Genomic DNA, 25145 nt, shown 5'->3' with positions numbered 1-25145 from the left:
ACCGACTGGTACCATTTCTGGTCCCCCGTTGGTCGCAGGTCCATAAAAACATGTAATGAACCTGTGAGGGCGGAGCTTCTGTCATCACATGATGTAACCCATTGATTGGTGGAAAGGTTTTACAACAACAGCAAGCAAACTGAAAGTTTTGTCCTCTTTTCGGCCATATTCGTCTTCGCCCCCCGCAATCTTCTTGCAAAGAATGATACATTCTTTACATACAGTATTTGGGGGAGACACCGCTCCCCCACCCCGCATGCTGAAGGTCCAATACTCAATGAAGAGGGGACCGGTCTGGTCCACACCGCTCAGTGGAATAACTGTAGAAGGTTGCAGACCTCTGCACTAGATCCATGTGAAGCTCAGAGATTCTACTTGTGTGGTTGTCACTTGTAAAAACTGTTTCTTTTGCAGACTGAAGTGAAAGTAGGTGTGAAGGAAAAAAATGGTGTTAATTTGATTGACAGTAGCAAAACACAGAAAATGGTGTGTTTGTAAAGAGGTGGGGGCGTGTGCAAAGTGTTGGATGCAGGACAGAGCTGTTTAAGTGTTTCATGAATGTTCTTGTGCCAGAGTTTCCCTAATTTCCTAGAGTGAATGCTTACCTTGCTGCTAGCAGCTTGTTTGATTGACACGTCTGTGTGAAAGACCGTATTGGCAGGAGGAGTTTGTCTCTTCGTTTTGGATTGGGAGGTGTCAACAAAAAATAGAACCAAACCGAGTGACTGAACTCTCTTTTCAACTGTTTCTCGAGAAAACATTTGGTGCTATAAAAGATTAACTTTCAAAAGCTTGTGAATGACATCGCCTCTCTCCTTTGTTGAATTTCAAATGAAAAGCACCCCCCCCCCCCTTCAGATAAAACCAGTGCTGTGACTGGCAAGAAGCCACAAAGCCCCATTTGAGTTTGTTTAGTCTGCTCTGAACAGTGAGGTTATTACCGAGCATCCACATCACAGCTGTATGGCTGATTGTCTCTAGCCAGCTACAGATAAACCCCACAGGAAGCGTGTTGATCAAATATGATATTGTGTAGACATACCATCAAGCCCAGCGTTAACAAGAATGGATGTGCTGTGTATCTCATCCCGTGCCCGCTGGATGACAGTTTAAACTCCGACTGTAAACAACATTTTTTAGCAGCTTATGAGTTTTCACTGCGGTAAACAGCCACTCCTCTCACCGTCCGCGACCAAGCAGAGGACCTGCATGTGTGCATCTGTTATGCCTTAAAGGACACATGCTTGCGCTGATTGCTGTTTCGGTATACAATTACATGTGCGGAATGAGTCTTGAGCATGGTTTGTCTGCACGTGTGTTTGTGCATGCGTCTGTGGGCGATAGCCATCTTGTTTGTCTTGATCTCCTGGCAGATTTTTCCTCCGTCTGTCATCGGCAGGAACTTTCTCTGGGATTTTTGCGGTTGGAAACACACTCCTTGGGGCATTGATTCCATCATATGTTCCTAAAATCTTGATAGGTTAGGCCAAAAAATGCGTCCTGTAAACCTGTTCTCGAGAGGTCCATCAATGGATCCTGTATTTAGTCTGAACTGGGGATGAAAGATGGATGAGATAGCAGTGACATAACCCAGCATTTCTGAGCTGTAGCATCCATTCAGGTTGAAATGATCTTCTTTGGCAGTCAAAATAAAGTGAAAGGGATGCACAGTTGCTAGATGGATCTGTCACCAAAAATATCCTCTACAGTAGGGGTGTTAAACTCAACCGCACAGAGGCCAAAATCCAAAACACACCTTAGGTTGCGGGCCGAAGAGGATATACATTTATTGAACACACTAAAACTACATTTTTTATTTTTAAAACTGTAACTTTCTAATTATGAACTAGATATATAGCATTACCTGCAATAACGCTAGTGTGAACGATATAATTTGAATTTGGCTGCTAAAGATGCTAGTGCTGATAGCTGAAATTGATAGCTGAAAAGACTGAAGCTGAAAACAAAACAAACCAAAAAAATAATAATTTAGCCAAAACAGCTAGCATCTAGCCGAAAAAATAAAACTTCAAAATAGCCTAAAAACGGAACAAAGTCTAAATTAGCCGAAACAGCTCGTGTGCAAATATTAGCCTAACTCCAAAACAACCTAAACAACTTTATAAAAAGACTAAATTAGCCAAAAACAGCTAGCGTTTAGCTTAAATATAAGCTAAACTCCAAAACAGCCTAAACAACTTCATAAAAAATCCTAAATTAGCCAAAACAGCTAGCATGTAAATATTAGCCTAACTCCAAAAAAGCCTAAATTAGCCAAAACAGCTAGCATGTAGCTTAAATGTTAGCTAAAGTCCAAAATAGCCAAAAAAAAAAAATCATAGTAAATTCCAAAATAGTCCTAAAAGCTAGCATAATGCCAATTTTCAAAACTTTCAAACTATTACTTTTTAACATAATTATGTATAATAAAAAGGCAGGAATATTATAATTGTATTCCAGAATTAAACCTTTTTCTCAGCTTGTACACAGTTACTGGAAAGCAGCAGGGTGAAGCAGATGTTTTTCCAGCTTGTCAGAAAGGAAAGCAGATGGAATGAGTGTGTGAGAGGAAGGGAAGACACAGGAAGATAAGCAGTCACAACAGAGACTAACTGTTTTGTTGACATATTTGTGCTCGGGCCTCAGGGTCATGGCAGGGTGGTATTTGGTGACTTTTTACTCTCTTGGATGGTTTACATATTTTGTTGGTGATAAGACCCCTTGGTGCTCGTTTGGAGGAGCTTCCCTTACTGGCAAAAAAGTCATCAAAGGCTTTTTTTAAAATTATTTCTTATAGAAACTCTTAGCTATGATTTCACCCAAATCGACGAGCTGAGGTCGCTTGCTCCTAGAGCCTTACGGATGGAGTGAGGAAATGTGTCCCACTGGCATGTGATAGTTCACAAGTTATGGGGAAGTGGTGCCCACTGTAATGCCACGGCACCAGCTGAACTTGCTCTGTCTGCCTACATTTGCCACCTCTGCCCTGCCTCTCCGTGCCCTTCTGAAAGGGCCGTTAGTTCTGCTTGGCTGCAGCCTCTTTGTGTTAGGGGTCTATTACTAGCCAAGCCAGACGGCCACCGGTTGGCGGGGGCACGAGACGTCTCAGAGCTCAGTCGGAGGAAGCGTCGGCCCGCTTGTTTCCCATGACAGTGAGTGTTTAGACGTGTGTGGAGTGATGAAACGAAGCTTCTGGGTGGCTTGAGAGACAAAAATCCACCTTTGAAAAGGAGTTTCTTTTAATCTGAATGGTCAGCCGGTAACCAAGTTAGGTTGCAGAAAAGTCTCAAAGCTCTCTGCTATGTTTAGTTCTGTCTTTTTTTTTAAAATTATTTAGGCATAAATATTTACTAACTGACTGAGCTGAATTTATTAACAGTTATTACTCAATTCCAAGCCAGTTTTTGATGTTTTCTGGCTTGTTTTATCACAGTTTCCTCTTCCCTCTGGAAGGGATTGGTGACCTGTGGCCAAAACCCTGGTGTAACTCAACCACAATTTTAGCAGTTGTCAAAACCCATTTCCCATAAATATCTCAAACAATTTTCTTTAAGGAAAACAAGGCTTTTATTTAGTCCAATGCTTTATGCGCGTTCCCCTGAGGCAAATTGTGTTTGGCTTTATCGTTGTATATTTGGAGCGACACATAATGAAGCATCTCTAGTGGCATTTTGATCTCAACAACTTTTTTATCTTAAATCTTCTGAAGGGCCTTATCCTAAAAAGCTCAAGGGTAGTTATTTTGCTCCACCTAAACAGATATGGAAGGGAGCTTGCATATTTGAGATAAACAATCACAATGCAGCTTTGCAATGCTAAACATTTTTTATTTGGTTTCCTCTATTACCTCTGAGTATGCAACCATTAGCACAGAATAACAACAAATTATGTTTAAATTTTATAATGAACATTATTGTCCAGGCCTTGACTTTGACACATGTGTCGAAGATAACAAAAAAATAACTTTCATAACTGCTCACTTCAAACAGAGACGTTTTTACCGCAGAACCTTTGACCACAGATGATTACAAGTCAGCAAGAAGTCATAAAATCTCAATTTCTGACAGATTCATAGCTCAAAAGATGAAATGTATATATAAAAAAAGAAGCTTAGATACCCAAATTGGGTTTTCTGCCTTTTAAATTGACCGTCAACTCTTTATACGTGGACCCAGGGGGCGGAGCTTAAGCATTCTAAATGAAGGGGCTTTCAGAAGACTTTGAGGAGGTGGTAAATGAGAACAACAGAGTCAAAAAATACATATTTCTAACAGTTTTATTGCTATTTTTGTTTTTATTTCATTTAAAAATGTTCCTTTTGTTATTTTTTCTATGCCTAGAGCACAATCCCCAGGTGATTTTCAGCCGAGCAAACATGATTTTGTGCCTGAGTAAAGTCTCACATGTCCTAAGAATGGGTGGACCGAAGGCCAAGTCTCCAGTGTCATTTTTTTCCCCGTTTTTTAGGATTTTTTTTGTTCTCAAATTCCAATTTTTTTCAGTGATTTTCAAGCATGTTTTTAGGATCTTCCTGTCTTAATTTTAATTTTTTTTTACATAAACAGTTGTTAATAAAGAAAACTACTCTAATGTATCATGTGTTGTCATTTTTTGATCTATTTTTTACGATAAATTATTTTTATTGGGTATATCGGGTAAAAATTACTTGGCAAAAGTGATGGTTGAACTTTTTATATTGAAACTAGGGTTAAGGACGCTTTTATTGATGATTACTTAATTCTTGTCAATAATGAGGCGAATATTGACTCAAAATTTGTGGGGAAAAGCTTTTTACTGGGGGTGGGGGGACGGGGGGGTGGTGCAGCTGGTCCCCCTTGCCCCCCATAGCTCCGCCCCTGCATGGAGCAAAAAATTTGTTTTTTTTTTGTCAGTTTATTGCTCCACTGGCAGGTATGGCTGTGCACACGCATAAACCTTTGCTGAGATGAATACAAAGATGTGAAAATGTGTCCAAAAATCACAGCTGCTGTGATTTAATGCTAAAATTATAGCTCCAGCAGCAGGGTAAGTCACCCAACAGACGCAGGGATACCTGCTAACCTCATGTCTGCCTACCTGTGTATCAGCTAATGATTGTGTCTCGGTCACAGATCGGCTGGAGAAAAAGTCGTCTCGGTTTTAACCACAGGCAGGAACAGGGGCGGGGTCCCCACGGCTTAGTGTGTGAGACGGCCCCGATGTGATCCCGTGTGGAGCAACTTTATAAAACCTGAAGACAGACCAAAAAACCTTGGAGGGCAGCTGGACTGAGAAGGCTTTGTTCTCCGCTGACTTGTTTTCTAAAGTCAGTCGGTGAACAGAACGCACATTGTGTGCTTTTTTTCCATGAGTAAACTCAGGCTGTCAACGCAGCCTCCTCTGCCCGGTTGAGCTGCTCTGCTTCGGGGAAAGACTGCTCTCCTTGTACCTAATCCCGGGGGGGTAAAAAGTGCTTAAAATGAACACTTTTCTTTCTTCTGTGACCTGTAGATAAGTAAAAGGCATACATTGTGGTTACAAAGGAGTCCAGAAATTACATATTGTCTTTCTGGTCAAAGGTTTTCCATTCTCTTCATAGAGTCATAAAAAGCACATGCTGCCTAATCTGCAGGGAGAATTTATCAAGCATACCAAATCAGGGCTTTTGTGTTTGTGCAAGCTGGAGTATTGCCACTATGGTGATACAAAGATTGTTTCTGCGGTTGATGACTCACTAATTATAGCCATTTATGTTAAGAGATAGAGAACAAACCGGATAAAAACCATTAGCTGCTGTTTTTTCCATGCCTTGTGTTTGTCTATAGTGCTTCTAAATGTTCCAGCTACAAAAAAAAAAAACTGATATTAATTAGAGCTGTAAGAGCTGGTCCGTTTCCACAGATGGATACAATTCTGTTCATTTAAATGACAATAGTGTGTCTGCCATCTGCTTTTCCCAGCGCTCTCTAACCCCAGCCATTATCACAACTGAAAGAGTAATCAGCCTTCTCCAGCGCACACACACAACACACTGAAAAGTGTCTGAGATTGTCCCAATATCCTTTCTTTCGCCCTAAATAAAGCTCAAGGATTTCCAGGGAGCAGCATCAAATGGCACAAGACTTAAATGAAGCGTCTGATAAGCACTGAAGTTTATTTAACTCCAGCATAGAAAATGAGGCCACAACGCGTTAAAGGGGGTTGTAGCTTTGCTTAATTCAGGGGTTTTCCCCTCTTTTTCTATAACACTATTCAGCCACGTTTCTCAATGAGAGCTTTGTGGCCGTCTGCGCTGTGCCAAGCTTGCTTGAGCAAACAGTACAGTACAGATACCTTACACTCCTGCTGTATTTATCTGGAGCCAGAAAATCTCCACGTTTCCCTTCTCCTCGGTTTCATAGGTCAGTCGTGTTAACTCCACCCACCCAAGTACAGTGGTCACAGTCAGAGACCTTCTCCCTTCTGTGTTTATTCTGGGACCGGCTGCGAGTCAGCATTCGATCTTTAAAACTGTGATGAATGAGAATATGGAGGTGGGAAACTGAGGAATGGCAGAGGAGAGTCATTATCAGGACACCTTGAACCTACTTCTTCACCATCTTGTTTTAACCTTAAAGCCACGAGCACACTGACTGGTGCGTTCAAGAACTCACTAAATGGGCATCTTTGAACATTTTTTAAGTATTTAGTGCTCACAAAGGACTGTCACTACCTGATACTAGTACATGTACTCACAATTGGAAGAGCTTTGGTGCAAATCTTATTCCACACTTTTTCTTTCTCAGCTCTATTCCGATATATAAAACACTTATAATCCCAACTAGGCAATCTCCACAGTTATTAATTTCTCCTCCATGATCCATTTTTAAACATTTGGGACTTCTGTGTTTTGGAAAGTCACCATCCACACGTCACTACCAAATACCAGTCCCTGATTGGTCAAGGTTCAACTGGTTTAGCCTCAAAAGTTGTGCATTTTTTATGTAGAGTCATAAATCTAACTTAAAATCTTGGATAGAGTGTCAAATGCAGAAGCCCAAAGCACACATACGTGTGTTCATATAGATTTGTCATTGGAGGCGGTTGGTTGAAAGCGCGTTCCCGACTCCAGTGTGAATGTAGACGAGGGGGGAAATAGAAAATCTGGTTTTACTGTTGATTTCAGAGACACTTTCTTGAAAGAACTCCTGTTGTTTGTTGGTGCTAGCACCAATCTGCAAAAATAACAGATGAAATCACCAAAGACTCAAGAGTGACCTTTCACCTTTCAAACAATGCCAATGTGATTTCAGGCAAAAACAAGGGCTAAAACAAAGAGTTCACGCAGAAAAAAACTCTTATTATATATATATTTTTTATTATATATAACTCTTATATTATATATTACTTAGTTATTATTTTCATCATGAAAAACAAAAAAAAAAGTGGACAAAAACTTGTTTTTTTAAAACAGAAAATAGCACAAAGGGGGCTTTTCTCAATAAATAATGAATGGACTTCAGTAAGGCTGGTATCACTAGCGTAACATATCAATTTGATTTCATTTAGCAAGTTCACAGGTTGATTTGATTTATAATTTGACACACATTTTTGTCTTCAACTATTTATCTATTATCAGATTTTTATTTTTGTGTTATAAAAAGTTTTTTTCTGAATATCCAGTGATGTAAACAGAACAAAAGAGGAGTTTTTATTTCTAAAATTAGCTATTTTCACGCATTAAAGGTTAACCAAGCACAAAATCTATCTTTTTTTGTCTGTTGACCTTTATAAATGGGTTTTAAAAGTGCTGTCTGTTGGTCTTTGCCACATGTTTGACCATTTTTAAGTAAATGTGTTTAATTCCTGAAAATATAGTGTAAAACCATTTGTGTGCTGCCCCCTACAGGTTGAAATGAAATATTACAGTTGAATTTTGTGATTGGTCAAGTTTCCCGTCATCATGGTCTGCAGCTCCAGTATTAAAGCCCCGCCCATCTTTGATTCTGTAGCTGTCGGTTAGCTTTAGCATGGGTCACAGTTGTTTTGGCTTCAGTTGTCAAAATCTACTGACTTGCACAACTTTCTAGTGAACTTGGGAGTTGGACAACATAGTTTAGTGCAATTGGCAATGAATCCAGCGAACTTCTTCCTGGTGATGGATTTTCAATGAACGCTTCTCTCTGGATTGTTTGCTTAATATGTTAGCCTTTATTAGCTTATGGTGCTAGCATCAGTTTACCACTGAGACACGGGTCCTCTTCATTCTGGACCATGAGCGTCTGGCTCAATCCTCAACCTCCAGAGAAAGTTCTGTGGAGATTCTGGCTTGGTAACCCTATCCATATTGAAGACCCTATGTTACCGTTAACCTCTCTGTCAATCACAGATCCAGACCACACCTCCCCCTCTGAGCCCGCCCCTTTTTTTTTTTCAACTTTTGGCTGAGAGTGGAGTCAGCATCCAACTGTCCTGTTGTGTTGCCCTTTAAAAACTCATAAACAATTTTTTACGTTTATAAAAATAATAATAATAATAAAGTGCAAGAAATAGCTTTAAATAACATTAATTTGTACCTGTTTTGGGGAAAAATTATGTTTAGTCAAACAATTAATTTGTTCCACATAATGAACACTAGACAAAAGTGTTTAGTAATCCGTTTTTATAGGTTTAAGAATGCATAACTTCATCTCGTAAAAATGCTGGAATAAAAAATTCTAAACATCCATCCATCCATCTTCTTGTCCGCTTCTTCCCTTTCGGGGTCGCGGGGTGCCGGAGCCTATCCCGGCTACTGAAGGGCGAAGGCGGGGTACACCCTGGACAGGTCGCCAGTCTGTCGCAGGGCAAAATTCTAAACAAAATAACCTAATGTGATACACGTGCACGCAGTGACAGAACAAAAGTCTGCATCTCTTCATCTTTCCTTGTTCCCAGGCTCATCTGCTTGCAAAAGCAAAAGCATATAGTCCCAGACACAATCTCTTTTCCAGCTGTTTGGCTCCTTTTGCTGCTGGAACTCTTCTGTCTTCTATTTACTGCAAGCGCTTTTTGCCAATCAGGGAGTGTGCAAGAACCGAAAAAGTATCGACATATTCTCAACCCCCTGATTCAAGTTGAGGACTCAGACTGTTCTATTCCTTCCAAAGTTGTACAAAGATTGCCAAACTGTCATAAAAATCACACAACGGACCGATTAGGTTGTTAATTTATTTAAAAAGTAGATATTAAAAAAAAGTGCAACATTTTCCTGCCACTATTCTCTCACAATTTTATTTTGGTCTGAATATCTTCAGATTTTCCTGTTTTTTTGTCAGCAGGAGATCTCGTAAAGCCATTGATCACAGGAAAGACAGAATGGTTCTTTTTCTGCTTTTCATATATTACAACATCACAGTGAACCAAAACAAATACGTCCTTTTGGTTTGAGTTATCACTTTGTGATGTGAAAGTGACTGTTCTCATGCAAGGTCTGTGCCCTTCTTTTTCCTGAAAAGGCTCCAAGAAACACTTCCAAAGCCCCTTTCCCAAATTAGCTGCATCCCTGTGCCCCTTTTTAAGGGGGTGATATCAAAGCTGTGATGTTAGGGTCTGCAGATGAATGGGGAGTTTGAACATTTTGTTGAAGAGTTGCTCTGCTGAAGGCTTCCTGGCTGGTTTTAGAGGGCTGTTTGGATTGTTGGCCAGTCAAGCCGGGCTTAGCGGGATCGGAGTCGCGTCGACAGGATGTGCAAAAAGTTTATTTGAGTGAAGAGAAGGCTGTAGCCTTTTTCTGACACCATGCTGTGGAGCTGACAGGGGTTGCAGCTGAGATCTGGTGACCAGGAGCACAGGAGTTTGTGTAGGGCGACTTTGTGAACTCAGCCTTTAGACCGTAACATGAGTAGCATCCCTCTAAAGTGTCCCAGCTGACACCACCAGGATCTCACTCGACTCACTGCTCCCTCCAGAAGAACACTTGTTATTAACCCTTTACTGTAAATACCCCCCCCAAAAAAGTTTTTTTTTTTGCTGCTTATTGCCTTGGTATGGCGCCCCTAAAGCACATGTGTCAAAGTCAAGGCCCGGGGGCCGGATCCGGCCCTCTGGGTAATTATATTCGAGCATCCAGATCATTTTATTTTATTGTTATTAATGGCCGGATGTTATCTTGCTCTTATTTTTAACTTATATAATTTTGAACTTAATATATTTTTACGGAGAGTTAAATATTGAAAGTTATTTAAGGTTTAAGTTGATTTAATCTGGAATAATATTCCTGCCTTTTTATTCTTTATAATTATGTTTAAAAGTTACAGTTTTGAAGTTTTAAAAATTGACATTCTGCTAGCTTTTTGGACTATTTTGGCATTTACTAAAATTTTTTAGGCTATTTTGGAGTTTAGCTAATATTTCAGCTACATGCTAGCTGTTTTGGCTAATTTAGAATTTTCGTTTTTGTTTTTTAGGCTGTTTTGAAGCTTAGCTATTTTTTCCAGCTACATGCTAGCTATTTTGGCTAACCTAAGTATTTTTTAAGGTTTTAAGTTTTTTAGGCTAATTTGGCATTTAGCTAATATTTTAGCTGCCCAGTAAACATTTTAGTGTGGGCCCCATATGGTTTACCTTTGGGCTTCATTGATGGGCCCCGGGTGGGTTTTTCCACGGGTTCCATGGTGGCCCCATCTGTGTTTGCCCACACTGGCTTGAGTGGGGACTAAGTAGTCTGGCTAGCTGGGCAGCAGAGTTTGCTAACTTGCTACGCTGTCCATCGGGCAGCTTGTTAGCGTGCTATGCTTTTCACAGGGCAGCTGGTTCGCTTCAGTGATTTCAACGATTTGCTTCAGCGTTTTCAGCTATTAACTTCAGTATTTTCAGCTATCAACATGCATTTTTAGGTATCAGTTTTAGCCTTTTCAGCGGCCAAATTCAGCTTACAGCATTCACACTAGCATTACCACAGGCAATGCTATGTATCTAGTTCATAATTATGTTAAAGAGTTACGGTTTTAAAGTTTTAAAATCTTTGTTTTTGAGTGTTCAATAAATGTTTACCCTGTTCTGCCCACGACCTAAGGTGTGTTTTGGATTTTGTCTCCTTCTGCGATTGAGTTTGACGCATCAAAGAGAAAAAGCATTGAAGTTAAAAAAAAAAAAAAAAAAAATCTAAAAATACATGGGGCTCCGTAAAAAAATTGAAGTAGAAAAAAGTTATGGCTACTAACCAGAAACTTTTTTTTGTTTTTTTTTTAAAGAAAAAAAAAAAGATGCACACCATATAGTAACTGTTGCACACCAGTCACTATCTGGTGTGCAACAGTTACTATCCAGAATTTTTCTTTTTTTTACTACTTTAATTTTTGCCAAAAAACTTCTTGTTAGTAACTGGTGCCCATCAGACAGTAACTGTTTTGGGTTTTTTGTTGTTCTTTTTTTTCCTAAAAATTAAATTTACTGGTTACTAAATGATGCACAAGAGTTACTATCTGGTGTGCACCCCTTACTAACCAGAATAATTTTTATTTTTATTATTATTACTTCAATTTTTGGGAAAACAAAAGAAATGACTTAATTTTTTTCTTCAGTTTCCCTGTAGGGGGTCTGTACCTTGGGGAGTCATGCACACAATCAATATTTTTTTAAAACATGTTTTCTAAATGTTTCTGACCGTTTGGTTTAGCAGGCAGTTTAAGAGAGTTTATGTGGTCCACCTGAATGTCCAGCTGTCTGTTAATACTCACCGATATGTGTGTGTTTTCTCTGCAGACCAGCTGAGGTGTGCTGGGGTTAAATGCCCCACTTTGCCAGTGCCTTCCTGCCCCGAAGACTCAGTCCTGACCAAGAGCTACACGCCCCCTGCTGGCTGCTGCCCCTCCATAACCCCCCAGTGTACGTGTGACTTCCGGGCCTGCCAGAAGCCCCAGTGCCCGAGCGGAGAGCACCGAGTCCTGCTCAGTCAAGCCAGCGGTCAGCCGGGAAACTGCTGCGATGTCTTTGAGTGTCGTAAAGGTGATTTCCCGTTTTATTGGTCTCCCAATCCAAGTAGCAGTCAGACTTTATTGCAGGTGAATGTACTCAGACTGGAGCTGTTTAATGTTGAGTGTCAACAGGAAAGAAAAGCAAAAAGTTTGTATTTTTCTGTTTGGCTGCTTATTAAGTTGAATCTCTGCCTTAAAACTGTTTATATAGACGTCATTCAGGCTTGAGTTTTCTGTAAATTTAGGGGATCCCTAACAGAAAGTTGTTCTTCTTTTAGGATAAAGGCTATAAGATTTTGATCTAGCAAATATTGAGGAAGCTCAGATTTAAAGAGTTATAAAACAGCAGTTAAAACCTCCGATCGCAGCACTTTCATAGGCAGTGAGGAGAGCTGGGAGGGGACCTGTGGTATTGCCCTGTTTACTCTACACACCCAACAAATATTCGCTGTTTTACCAACAGAACAAATTCCCGTCCTGACCCCTCCAGATGTATAAATGAGTGCCGTGCCCTGGAATTAATGGACTTAACAAGCCCGGTGACCAGAAAGTTGCTTAGGCTATGAATTTGCTGAACAGAAGTGCAGTGTCAAAGGGTTTCTGTCTGGTCACACATCCAGAAGGGAAAAAGTTCAACAGTTCATTGATGGGAATGCTTTTTATGTGCTCCAGTCTGCCAGTGGGGAGAGTAATCGAGTCCGGCAGGCCAGCGGGGGCCGGCTGGCAGTCGTGGAGGCCATGGGATCAGTGTTTTGATAACAAGTGTCTGCTGCTCTCTGGACCTGGGGTTTGATGGCTTTTGTGCTGCTTCTACTGTCCATTAGGTCTGCATGACTGCATGTCGTGTCAGAAAGCTCTGCAGACAGGGACATGGACAAAGGCTGACGCCGGGCCCCACTGTCAACTCCACAACCCTAAATTGGTCTCTGAGGCAGTACCTGCAAACACAGCAACTTTAAAAGTGTAAAATATCAGAACACGTCCCTGTTTCTTCTCTTCCTGTGATTCTCTTGCATCTGTTGTTAGTCGGGAGAGAATTGGTGCTAATAAATGTGCAACAACCTGTTTGGTTTGACCTCATGAGCAGTAGACTCGATATAAAGTCACGACCTTTGGAAGTTTCACCTTCTCCATCAATCAGGGATGGAGACTCCAATGGCTTTAACCCCTTGATGGATGAATTTATTTCCAGCTATGAAAAATAAAATATAACTTTAATGTTTTGCTTTCAAGTAGATTCTAAAATGTGGTAATTTTGGAGCTGAAGTGGTTTAATGCACATTGGTATCAATAGGCAAAAGGGGTTAAGCCATAATGTTGACATCCTCATACTGGTTATTCATACACACATAACCGGTCTCAAATATTATTATTAAAGGTCTTATACCATACTTTTCTTAAGCTTTCTAGAGTAAACTATACCCATATATATGATCATATATTACCTTTGGAACACTAAAAAACAAATTATTTATGAAATATGTGTTATTTTCGTGAATTTTGTTTCCTATCCTAAATTAAGACACCTAAATCCCTGAGGCACCGCCTTTCGCCGCTTGTCATTTCATGATGTCATTCTAGAGCCGGCCTCGGCATTGTGTCTACATGTTGCCCATGAAAACAAACAACATCCCCAGCCGACGCTACATTGGTAGTAGCGACGGCTAGGGCTAGCGGCTGAGTTAACTGTGCGGCAAAGCTGAGCACTACTAGCTTCCCTAGAGCAAAACTTCAAATGCACATTTTTCTATGGGCATGCTGCGGGAGACAAGTCGTAACAAACACTTCAACAACATATAGGGATAATTAAGAAGAAAGTAGGTGAAATGCAAGCATGTCATACAGATTTTTTATTTTTTCAATACCCCACAAATCATGTAAACTGCTAAAGGAGCCTGTTAGTGATAAGTGTGTACTCCTTATGTGTAGTTTGACTGCTAGAACTTAGGAATTAAGACAATCAGAGTGTAGTTTGTGTGGGCTTCCTACGTTCATCTAACATAGGTTACAGTCACGTATCCCAAAAAAAACCCACTGCCCGGCAACATAAATGGACGTTTTTCAGCAAATTTGGCAAGTGGTCGCGTGGAGGCATTTATAATCGGGAGGCAGCAGTCACATTTTTACACGATACGTGCTAGCCAAAGAGGTCTCAAGAAAAGTTACAATTTTGAACAATTATTTTGGCCGTCTGAGCACATTTCGAGGTAGTTCAGTGACAGGTGGGAATGACGCCATTTTGAAGTCGGGTGAAAACTGGTCGGCCACATATCTGTGGCAGCTCGAATCACTGGCTGTATAAATGTCTCAGGACGGCGGCCATCCATATCAAGTGCCACTGGCTGCCAGCTGTCAGGTAGGGGTAGATAAAAAGCAGGTCGATCTGCATGCCTGACGGCCACCGTCTACATTCATTACCACACCGACGATTTAGAGAAAAGTAATGAAAGCTTGAAATCTTGAAGATTCTGCCAATGCAGTTGTAGTAGCGATAAGGCGGGGTGAGTAAGGGGCCACTAACGACTAGATTGCAGCATAAGAACGCCGTATGACAGCATCAACCAAATGTTAGAACTCCATTCAACTTGCATTATTCCTACAAATGCTTCACAAAATACTTACCGCGAAAATCCTACGTTCCATTTTTATCACATCCTTTGCGGTGGCCTGGTAAGAACTCCAGCTAAGACTAAGCGTTCCCACTGGTCTTTTAATTACGATGATTGTGTTTTTAGCCAAAATCCAAAAATACATTTTTAAGACATATTTTCTGCAGCGCAGCAGGAGTTTATTGGAAATTCACATGTGAGTTTTTGGCGTGGAACTTAGCCTCGCTCATTTCCCATCTGTCCTTTGTTTACACTCTCCTGTTAGCTTATAGCACCTTGAAAGCTTAAGCTAACAGTAGTGTAGCAAAAAACAGAGGAATATCAGAACTATCCAGCTGTACAGTTTAGAGGCAGATGTCAGATCTGAAAAGGAAAATTAAGACTTTAAAGAATATGTTTTTATGAAAGTGAATAAATCAGAATAAGAGGGGACAGTTTGGCTAACCCATGACAGTTGTTGCTTCACAAACTCAAGCTTTTTCCTTTGCTTCTGATTCACAGCAATTTGAGAAAATAAATATTCTGAAAAGCTTTTTTAATCTCTTATATATCACAAAAAATGCTACAAGAATATGTCAAAAACACAAAAAACATCATTTTTATTGGAGCGGGTCTTTAAGTGCAGCAGACACAGGACAAAATCGTGTTTCTATCATTTATATTGACCTATCCCTCCATAATTCTTCTGCGGAGTGAGTTTTTTCTTGCCATCCGTGTTGACCAGAAGGATGACAGTCCATTAGGAGTGATTGAGAGAAGCTTCTGGACAATTTGTTACAGCCCATCCATCTCCACCGCCAATCCTCACCTTAGTTAAAGGAGGACAGAACGACAGAAAAACCTGACCTTCTTGAGACAGAAAGGCTTGTTAGGGATTATAACTGACAAAAATCACATGTAAAAATCTTTTATTTATTTGAGCATTAAAAAGCTTTATGAATGTGTTTTCTGCACGCAAAGTTTAGAGATGTGGTCAAAAAATGGCAAGAAGGAGAATAAGAGATCAACAAATCCCGCTCTCTTTCAACTTGGCGGCCACACCTGCTTTGCATTACGAGTGCTGCTCGTCGAGAGGCATGGGGTCATTGGCGCAGACGCTTTGAGTCTGCACTCAGAAGTATGGTGTACAGATGCAGCTCCAACCTCTGCTCTCCTGTACAGAAAAACCTCCGCCTCCTCATCTTTTTCTGCTCCTTTTTTTTCCAAACTCAAACTTTCATAGCTCCTCTGCATGCGTGCAGTTTCTTACATAACCAGATAGTCTCACTTTCTTCTTGTTGACATATGTTTGATTATAAGGTACTGTGTGGTTACAGTGAATCGTATAATTTGATGGCATCCAAACCACAGTGGGTCTTTTGAATTGCATTTATTGTAATCCTCTGTTTCCTCTCCCTCTGAAGCAACCGTAATTAAACTCCATTTTTCTTTAAATTGCATTTAATAAGAACCGCACCATTTACTGGCTTGGTTTTTTAACTTTTTTAAAGTCTTTGTGTATTTGCAAAGATACGAACTGTCTACGCAACTTCAAGAGGTGATGCAACTAAGCGAGTTTCATTTCACGGCTGGGAGAGTGCAGCTGAAAGAGTTTTAGAGATGCTTGGATGTTTTTTGGGAGAAAACAGGACAGAGTATTGATTCATTCCACCTGCCACCAGCAGACTGAGCCCAGATCCTGCCAAAGCCTCAGACCCATACTGTTTTCTCTTTCTGCGCTCTGCAAGAGTCCAGTCTTTTCAATAGTTGATAGCTCCATGTGAAATTCCTCCCCACCGACTTCATTGTATGATAAACGCCATTTCCACCCCCCAGGCCTATGCAGCAGTCAGACTCACCTCTGCTCCATTTGGTTTCGATATAGGTTTCCATCCATAAGACCGGACAAACAGAGTTTATAAATGTGTCATTGATTGAAAGCTGAGCTAATAGGAGAAAAAGAAGCATTTTTTGTATTTTTCTCCTGAAGTGATGACAGGATAAATCTTGTATTTATTTTAGCCAAATGTGAAGGGATATTTAAGAATATTTCCCTCCCATGAAACACGCTTTAAGACTCGATTTCTTTATGTCCTCAGTCTCTCCCAAATGTGTTCACAATGGGAAGGAGCTCTCCGATGGAGAGGTGTACCGCGTGGACTCCTGTTGGCTGTGCCAGTGCCGAGGAGGAATCTCCTTCTGCTCCAAGGCGGAGTGCGCCGAGCTGGACTGCGAAAACTTCTACGTTCCTGAGGGCGAGTGCTGCCCCGTCTGCATAGGTACATCCTCTCGTATTGTTAACATTTTTGTTTATTATGTATGTGTCCGAGCATTCCGATGTGGGGATCTTCAAACTCTCAATTTAATGGAGAGCTGCTTTCACAACCATGTGTTGAAATGCAGGTAAAGAGCTTCAAAATGTGCTTTAGGCACAGTTAAAAAAAAAAAAAAAAGATCATGGGGGGTGTGGGGTCTTACAACCCATATGGGAAGCACATTACAGCCTGCCAGAAGCTTGTGGATGGAGATGGTAGCCAGCTTTGACCTCTGAATGCGTGGCTGCAGTTAATAAGATCCTTGAGAGAAAGGAAAAGAACAAAGAGCACAGTTAGTGTTGGGGGTTTGCTTTATAGGCTGCAGTTCCTTACATGGCATCCTTTTATTATCTGAACAGAATCTACTCGTTCCCAGAACGTATTTTTATCAAATTTAGATCACACAACTTAGACATTGAAGTTCCACCCTTCTTGTTTTATAATTCGGTCTTTAAAAAAGCAAGATTAGAAGATTTACAAAACAAATTAATAGAAATTAAATTGTGTGTATTACTCCCCTAAGGCAATAAGCAGCAAAAAAAACATACTTTTTAATGATTTTGTCTTTGTTGGGTAGTTAAAGAGTTAAAACTGGCATTTCTTTACATGTATTAAATCTGAATTTGTAGATGCTGACATAAACATCTGTAAATGCAGCTACTTCACTTCCTTCTGTTTTAACTGTTTATAACATACATTAAGAGCCTGCTGTAAGAAAAGTAAATGCCAAGCATGTGACCCCTCTCAAACATGCATAAATTACATGTTATTACATAAAATATGAGCAATTTAAGAGCAATTGTTCACTGTTGAAAGGCTCATGTCAGAGATCATCCATCCTTTCAAACTAAGACAACAACTTATCAGTTCGGTTTTCAAACTGGTTTCAAATTTGAGGGTTCTTCCGAAGGTTAATTACTAGATGTAAAAATGTTAAAAGGCCGTCTTTACTTTAGACAGACGTTTCTGCTCAAAATCCAGCTTCTCCTTTTGACCTTTAAGGGGCGGGGCGGGGGGGCTGACTGGAAGTCACATGGATTAGTTCAAACCTTTGCCGAGAACGTGAGCAGAGACAGTGGAGACCAGATGTTGTGAAAGTCGTCAGTCTATTCTGTGTTTCCAAACCCTCACCGGATGATACGAGAACACACTAAACATCATCCGTGTGATTTGAGCTTAAGTTCATACACATGTTGTCTCAAAGCCAAAGGCCTCTTCCTGCTTATTAATTAGGGGTGTGCTTGGCAAGAGTCTGGCAATACGATACATATCGCGATACATGTGTGGGTGCTGTTTTTCACACAATTAACCACAGTGTCGTTCTTGCCAGACTTACTTTAATTTTTCAGAAAGTGCACTCTACTGGTTTAGATCAGGGGTGTCAAATTCAATCGCACAAAGGGCCAAAATCCAAAACATACCTTAGGTCGCGGGCCGATCGGATAAACATTTATTCAACATTAAAACTAAAATTTTAAAACTTTGAAAACATAACTTTTTAACATAATTATGAACTAAATATACAGAACTTCCTGCGATAATGCTAGTGTGAATGGTGTAAACTGAGCTTGGCCGCTAAAGATGCTAGTGCTAATAACTAAAAACGTTGAAGCTGATAGCCAACTAAAATATTAGCTACATGCCAAATTAGTCTAAAAAACTTTTTTGAGAAACGTATGTTAGCCAAAACAACTAGCATGTAGCTAAAAAAAAGGTAAACTTCAAATTATCCTAAAAAACTTTTTAAAAGCCAAAACACCTAGCATGAAATTATTAGTCTCACTCCATGACAACCTTAAAAACTATAAAGAAAAGCCTAAATTTGCCCAAAAAAGCTAGCATGCAGTTGAAATATTAGCTAAACTCCAAAATAGCCTAAAAAATGAAAAAAGCCTAAATTAGCCAAAATAACTAGCGTGTAGCTGAAAAAAATAGTTAAACTTCACAATAGTCTAAAAAAATAAAAATATTAACTAAATTAGCCAAAACAGCGAGTATGTAATTACCAGCCTAACTCCGAAACAGCCTAAAAAACTATAAAGAAAATCTTAAATTAGCCAAAACAGCTAGCATGTAGCTAGCTCTCCATATTTTACCCTCCATAAAAATATATGTTTTCAAAATTATACAAATTCGAAATGAGCACAAGATAACATGTGGCCATTATTAACAATAAATTAAATGATGTGGAGGGCTGGATGGAATTACCCGGAAGGCCACATCCAGCCCCCAGACCTTGACTTTGACACGTGTGGTTTAGATCATACCTACACAGGCAGTGCAAATAGGCAGGTCATCTTTTTCACCTTGTACAGCAGGAGTTCCTCAAGGCTCAGTTTTGGGGCCTCTCCTTTTTTGCGTATATATAAACAACTTGCCAAATCTATGCAGAAATGGAAAAATACAGTTATACGCAGATAATACAGTTATTTATGTTCATGCAGAAACAAAAGATGAAGCTGCAGCAGTTCTATCTGAAATCAAGATACAGCAAATATAGGTGGTTTAACAAATCAAATATCTTGGTATTCTTTTTGATTCTCGTGATTTTTAAAGATCATGTAAAAATGTTTCTAGAATGATTAGGTTTCATTTATAAGATTACATGCAATCTTATTTAACCTCTTTTTTTACATTCAATGGTTTTTAGTCATTTAACCTATTATCTTTCTACTTGGTCCCACACCAATCATTTTAAAGTCACTTCAGTCTATCTTTAAAAAAGCATTGAAAACACATGATAAAAAGAATTTGCAGCATCACTACTGCTTCATTCTCAATAAATATATGAATATATGTTAGATTTCGAAAATCATCAGTTGTTTTCTACTGCCTATCTATTTTTTGAAGTTTTAAATGGGCTTTCTCCACCACCTTTAATGGCTTTTATTCAAAAGAAAAATAATGTAGGAATTCACACCAGAGCAGACTGTGAAGTACAGAGATGCAGGACCACATTCGGTGAAATGGTGGTGTCTGTCAGAGGCACAACATTCTGGAATACACTGCCAGTTCACATCAGAAACTGTGAAAACTATGCTATGTTCAAAACAGTGGTTAAAAACAAACCAGACTTGTACTCACACCTAAAACAATCCCTCAGGTCCATTAAACTGTGGAGTTTGTTGTTCTCTGCTTATGTCTACTTTGTGCTTTTGCATCCTGTATAAGCTGTATGTTTTAGCTTTTGTCTGTTATTGTAAAAACTCAACGTGTTCAGTGTTTGTTTAGCTCCTCAAACATAGCTCCTTACATGGTAACTTTAGAATGGCAAAATCAAATATACAAAGTCAAAAATGTTCCTCTCTTTCAGATGTGGAGTTGTTGTCCGTGGACAGCACCAAGGCCAGCTGCTGGGTGAACAACAAGCTGCGAGCGCACGAGGAGCAGTGGAAAGAGGACGACTGCACCTTCTGCCAGTGTGTGGATGGAGACCCACAGTGCACCGCCATGGCCTGCAAACAGAGCTGCCAAAATCCTGTGAAGATCCAAGGAGAGTGCTGCCCGTTCTGCGAAGGTATTAGAGAGTGCTCCGAAAGTATTTAGTAATACGCAATAGATCAGAAGATGATCGGAGTGGGACTGTAATATTTACGGAGAAGGCAGAATTGAAATGAGTAACCATTAACCTTACACACTTTGGTAGTTTCCACAGAAGCCATGTCGCCGTGGGCTCATTAAAGAGGAGGCCACAGAGCATTCTTCAAACTCCAGGCTTCTTTGTGTCGCTTTATTACCCTTGCCGCCAAAATGATACCCACCTGTGTGTGAGGTTACCGCATGCTCTTAAAGCTGGGGGGGGGGGCGGCTGCGTAATTGGAGGGCGCCTTTCTCCTTTCTTAATTAGTTACAGCTCGTTGAGCTGCTCCGCCCCCAGAACGTGGCAAGAATCGCTCTGTGGCACAAGTGAGTCTGACGTACGTTAGTGTGGCCAGCCGCACATTTACATGAAAGCTGGCCCAAATTTGAAGCCGTACCAACATCTGACGTAAGACCCAAAGTGCAGCTGCTCGTCCTCACTGGTGGAGCCTGAACGGGAGTTAGACACGTTCAGCTTGTTAGGAGGAGACAGCTCTGCACAATACGACAGAGGGGTATTATCCCGCAGTGCCACCCACCTCAGTGTAATTGCTCAAAGCTTATCCTTAATTACTGTTTAGAGGGGTGTGAAAAAGTAGCAATTACAGTTTGCATGAAATGCATGAATGAAACCTAAGAAGCTTTGAGCACACACAGCATATAATAGATAAAATATATACTGAAACCATTTGTACTAATTATGGACACAGAGTGTTTTGACAAACACGGATTCTTTACAGAGATTTGGTTCAGTCTCGACCCTCAAAAAGTCCTTCTAGACCTCTAAGGTGATGCGGGACAGACTTGTCTGAAGAGGAGAAGTGTTTCAAAACATGAAATTCCCATGGGGCAACACTTTGACTTCCTGCTTGAGTCCCGATTAAACACAAAAATAACTGATACCGTTTTATTTCATTAGATTATACACATTAATCAGGTTCTATTGACCTCAAAAACACATCAAAGCTTTGAAACTTTTTTCCCGTGGTGGTTATTTTACTGTCTTAGCACAAATTTAACTGTTGTTAATTATCAAAGCAATATCCTTGATAAAGGGCTGTTTAAGTCTAACTAGTAATGCAAAAAGTGCAACTAGATAAACAGTGACAGCCAAAAATGTGAACTAGTTAACTATAATCTTTAAAAAGCACCCTTGTTTACTAGTGGGCTCTATTTGTGCTTACTAGTTAACCAGGGACACTAAAAACACTAGTTAACTAGTCACATCCAAATCTTCTACAAGTTCACTATTAAGGCTGCTGTAAAGCTCACCAGTTAACTAGTGTGACCAACATATCTCACTAGCTTACCAGTGATGTGTAAAATTTTAAGTTAAATAGTAAAACTTACATGCATCTCAACAGTCAAGTAGCTGTCAAATATGTCACAAGCTTATTAGTGAGATGCAAAATGTTAACTAGTTAACTAGTAATGTGTACATATGTCTCACTAGTCAACTAGCTATCAATAATGTCACTAGCTTATTAGTGACATGCAAATGTTAACTGGTTAATTAGTAATACTTACATATCACTAGTTAACTAGCTATCAAATATGTCACTAGCTTATTAGTAACATGCAAAATTTTAACTAGTTAACTAGTAATGTGTAAATATGTGTCACTAGTCAACTAGCTATCAAATGCAAAATGTTAACTGGTTAATTAGTAATACTTAAATCTTACTAGTCAACTAGCTATCAAATGCAAAATGTTAACTGGTTAATTAGTAATACGTACATCTTACTAGTCAACTAGCTATCAAAAATGTCACTGGCTTATTAGTGACATACAAAATGTTAACTAGTTAACTAGTAATGCGTACATATGTATCACTAGTCAACTAGCTATCAAATGCAAAATGTTAACTAGTTAATTAGTAATACTTAAATCTTACTAGTCAACTAGCTATCAAAAATATCACTGGCTTATTAGTGACATACAAAATGTTAACTAGTAAACTAGTAATGTGTACATATGTCTCAGTAGTCAACTAGCTATCAATAATATCACGAGCTTACTAGTGATATGCAAAATGTTAACTAGTTAACTAGTAATACTTACGTCTCACTAGTAAACTAGCTATCAAAAATATCACTAGCTCATCAGTGACATACAAAATGTTAACTAGTTAACTAGTAATACTTACATACATATAATATTCAATGACCTATGAAATATCTCACTGGCTTACTAGTGACATGCAAAATGCTAACTAGCAAAATGTACATACATTTCACTAGTCAACTAGTTAACATTTTGCATGTCACTAGTAAGCTAGTGGCTTTTTTAAAGTGTCCCTGGTTAACTAGTAAGGGCCTACTAGTGGACCGGTGCACATTTTTAAAGATTACTAGTTAATTAGTTCACAGTTTTGGCTGTCACAAGTTAACTAGACGGCATTACTGGTTAGGCTTAAAACAGCCTGATATCAAGGATATTAATTTGATTATTGATTGCAAATATGCAACAAACCACTTTGGCTTTTCTAATTGTAGCGTCAACACAAAAGCTAAAACACATTTTTTTCATAGCTGGAAATCAATTCAGACATTAAAGGGTTAAATCTCATATACAGAGACTCGGGATTTGACTTGAGGTCTGACCTCAAGGTATGAGGTTCAGTTTGTGCTAAAAAATGTGTGTTTTTGTCCTCTGTCCATGTATTTGGTACATTGTTTCTGACAAGTTGTGGACTTGAGGAGTATTTATTTTGTTTTTAAAGCTCTATGACTGATGGAGTTGACTGTCAAGTCTAAAAATGAAATATGTATTTTTGCCTCATATGAAATCATTGTTTGTAGCTCATGCTGGACCAACTGGCAAGTCTGAAAGGAAAGTTTTTCTATTTTCTCTTTTTTTCTTCAGAGCCAACCTATGAAACCGTCAGCCCGATTCTCTGCCCTCCGTTGCAAAACTGCTCCCTGTCCGTGAACGACTGTCCCTTCGGCTTCTATCAGGATGTAAACGGATGTCTCCTCTGCCAGTGTCTCAACAGTGAGCCTCTCTTTCTTTATTTATATATATAAATATATATAAATGTTTTGTAATCAGATTCTGGTTATGTTTACGATGAGCCCCTTGCTGTTTCAGATGACTCCTGTCCAGACCTGGAAAAGCACTGCTCTCTCCGGTGTCCGCTGGGATTTGAGAAGGATGATTTTGGCTGTGAGGTGTGCGAATGTGTCACCCCCATGCCCAAGTGCCGACCTCTGACCTGCACAAAGACCTGCCCGTACGGATATGTGTACGTAAACCGGCCTCTATACATTTAATTGATCAAAAACAGATCAGTGTTACAACAAATATTAATTATGTCTATGCGGTAAAAGTTGTCAGTTACACAACCTTTGGGAACTGTTGCTACTATTGTGTCAGGATTGGAGAGGTTACCAACAGTGTGTATGTTTGTGTGTGCGGTCCACATACACATCCTTTCCCCTCAAACCCATTTAAGCCAATCAAGCATCTGGAAGCTCTTTGTGCCGGGACGCTCGCTCCCTCGACACCGTTCTCGTTTTATATAAATCATCTTCCCGTCTCATAACAACGATCAAAAACCCATCAGGACAAAAGGGCCCTTCATGGAGCATATACAGTCAGGAACCGTTTGATGTATTAACCTGAGCTATGGCTTAAGATGAGCTTGGTATGTCTGCGGAGGATAAGGAAGATCCGCTGTGGAGGGGGGGTTGAAGGGGATCAGGAAGTCTTGGTTTTATCCTTCATAAGCAGCTGTTTAGGTCTGAATCCCTGCATAACGTAGATCTCACATGAAGTCACGATGGAAATAGCGATTGATTTCTGTGTTTATTCAGGAGACACTAATTACATCCAGCTAGTGCTGTAATACACAGATTACATATTTTTTAACAATCATGAAGCATATGTTTACTTCTCCTGCAGCTGATTCTCCATGTTTCTGTCATGCATTATCAGAATTTTGTTTTCAGCTGCTTATGTCAAGAATGGCGTTGTTCCAATCATCACAGCTGCACCGCACCGCGCTGGAAAAAGTGCAGTGCCAGCGGTCCCTGACCCAGGGGGGCCTCACTGTCCTCCTAAGCCTCTCTATATCCCCTTGGAGCCCAGAGTGCTGCTTGGCATTCCTCGTGCTATCTTTGAACAAAAGCTCCGATCTAAGGTCACTGGACTGTATTTCTACGGCCATGCACATATCTCTGAGGGCCTCAGCAAAACACAGAAATGTATTTTTCTCTAAAAGTTAGAGCAAACCATAGATGCAGAAAAAAACCTGATAAAGGATTGCAACGACAATACATTAACATTTTTAACCAGGGGTGTCAAATTATCATGTCAGGTATGGACAAGTTATTTTATTATTACTACTTTGTAATCAAGTTAATATCAGTTTCAGTGTATAACTGTTGTGGTGTTTTCAGATATAAAAAAGTCCATTACTTGTATTAACATTTTATTAGAACTTGGCTGAAAATGTGTCTTGATGTCCCTGTACGTCATTAAACTCAATCATAATAGGTCCAAAATCCAAAACACACCTTAAGTCGCGGGCCGAACAGACTAAACATTTATTTAACACTAAAACTACATTTTTAAAACTTTAAAACCCTACCTTTTTAACATAATTATGAACTAGATATATAGCATTACCTGCAATAGTGCTGAAAATGCTGTAAGCAAATTTGGCCACTGAAGATGCTAGTGCTAAAGATGCTGAAATTGGTAGCTAAAAACACTGAAGCTGATAGCTGAAATCCCTAAAGCTGTT

At 39.7% G+C, this 25145-nt stretch overlaps 1 protein-coding gene across 1 annotated transcript in view; it reads left to right on the top strand.

The window, feature by feature from the left end:
* Window positions 1-25145, top strand: part of crim1 (cysteine rich transmembrane BMP regulator 1 (chordin-like)) — a 44844-nt gene that overhangs the window by 6443 nt on the left and 13256 nt on the right. Inside the window, exons 4-8 of the mRNA XM_024273442.2 lie at window positions 11704-11946; window positions 16603-16782; window positions 20132-20335; window positions 23264-23392; window positions 23489-23642. Of these exons, the coding sequence (XP_024129210.1) occupies window positions 11704-11946; window positions 16603-16782; window positions 20132-20335; window positions 23264-23392; window positions 23489-23642 (910 nt within the window). The remainder of the gene's footprint in view (window positions 1-11703; window positions 11947-16602; window positions 16783-20131; window positions 20336-23263; window positions 23393-23488; window positions 23643-25145) is intronic.

The sequence above is a fragment of the Oryzias melastigma genome, linkage group LG22 (genome assembly GCF_002922805.2).
Source record: "Oryzias melastigma strain HK-1 linkage group LG22, ASM292280v2, whole genome shotgun sequence".
NCBI classification, from domain to species: domain Eukaryota; kingdom Metazoa; phylum Chordata; class Actinopteri; order Beloniformes; family Adrianichthyidae; genus Oryzias; species Oryzias melastigma.
The sequence above is the reverse complement of the archived record's forward strand: the minus strand, read 5'-3'. Positions and strand labels throughout refer to the sequence as shown.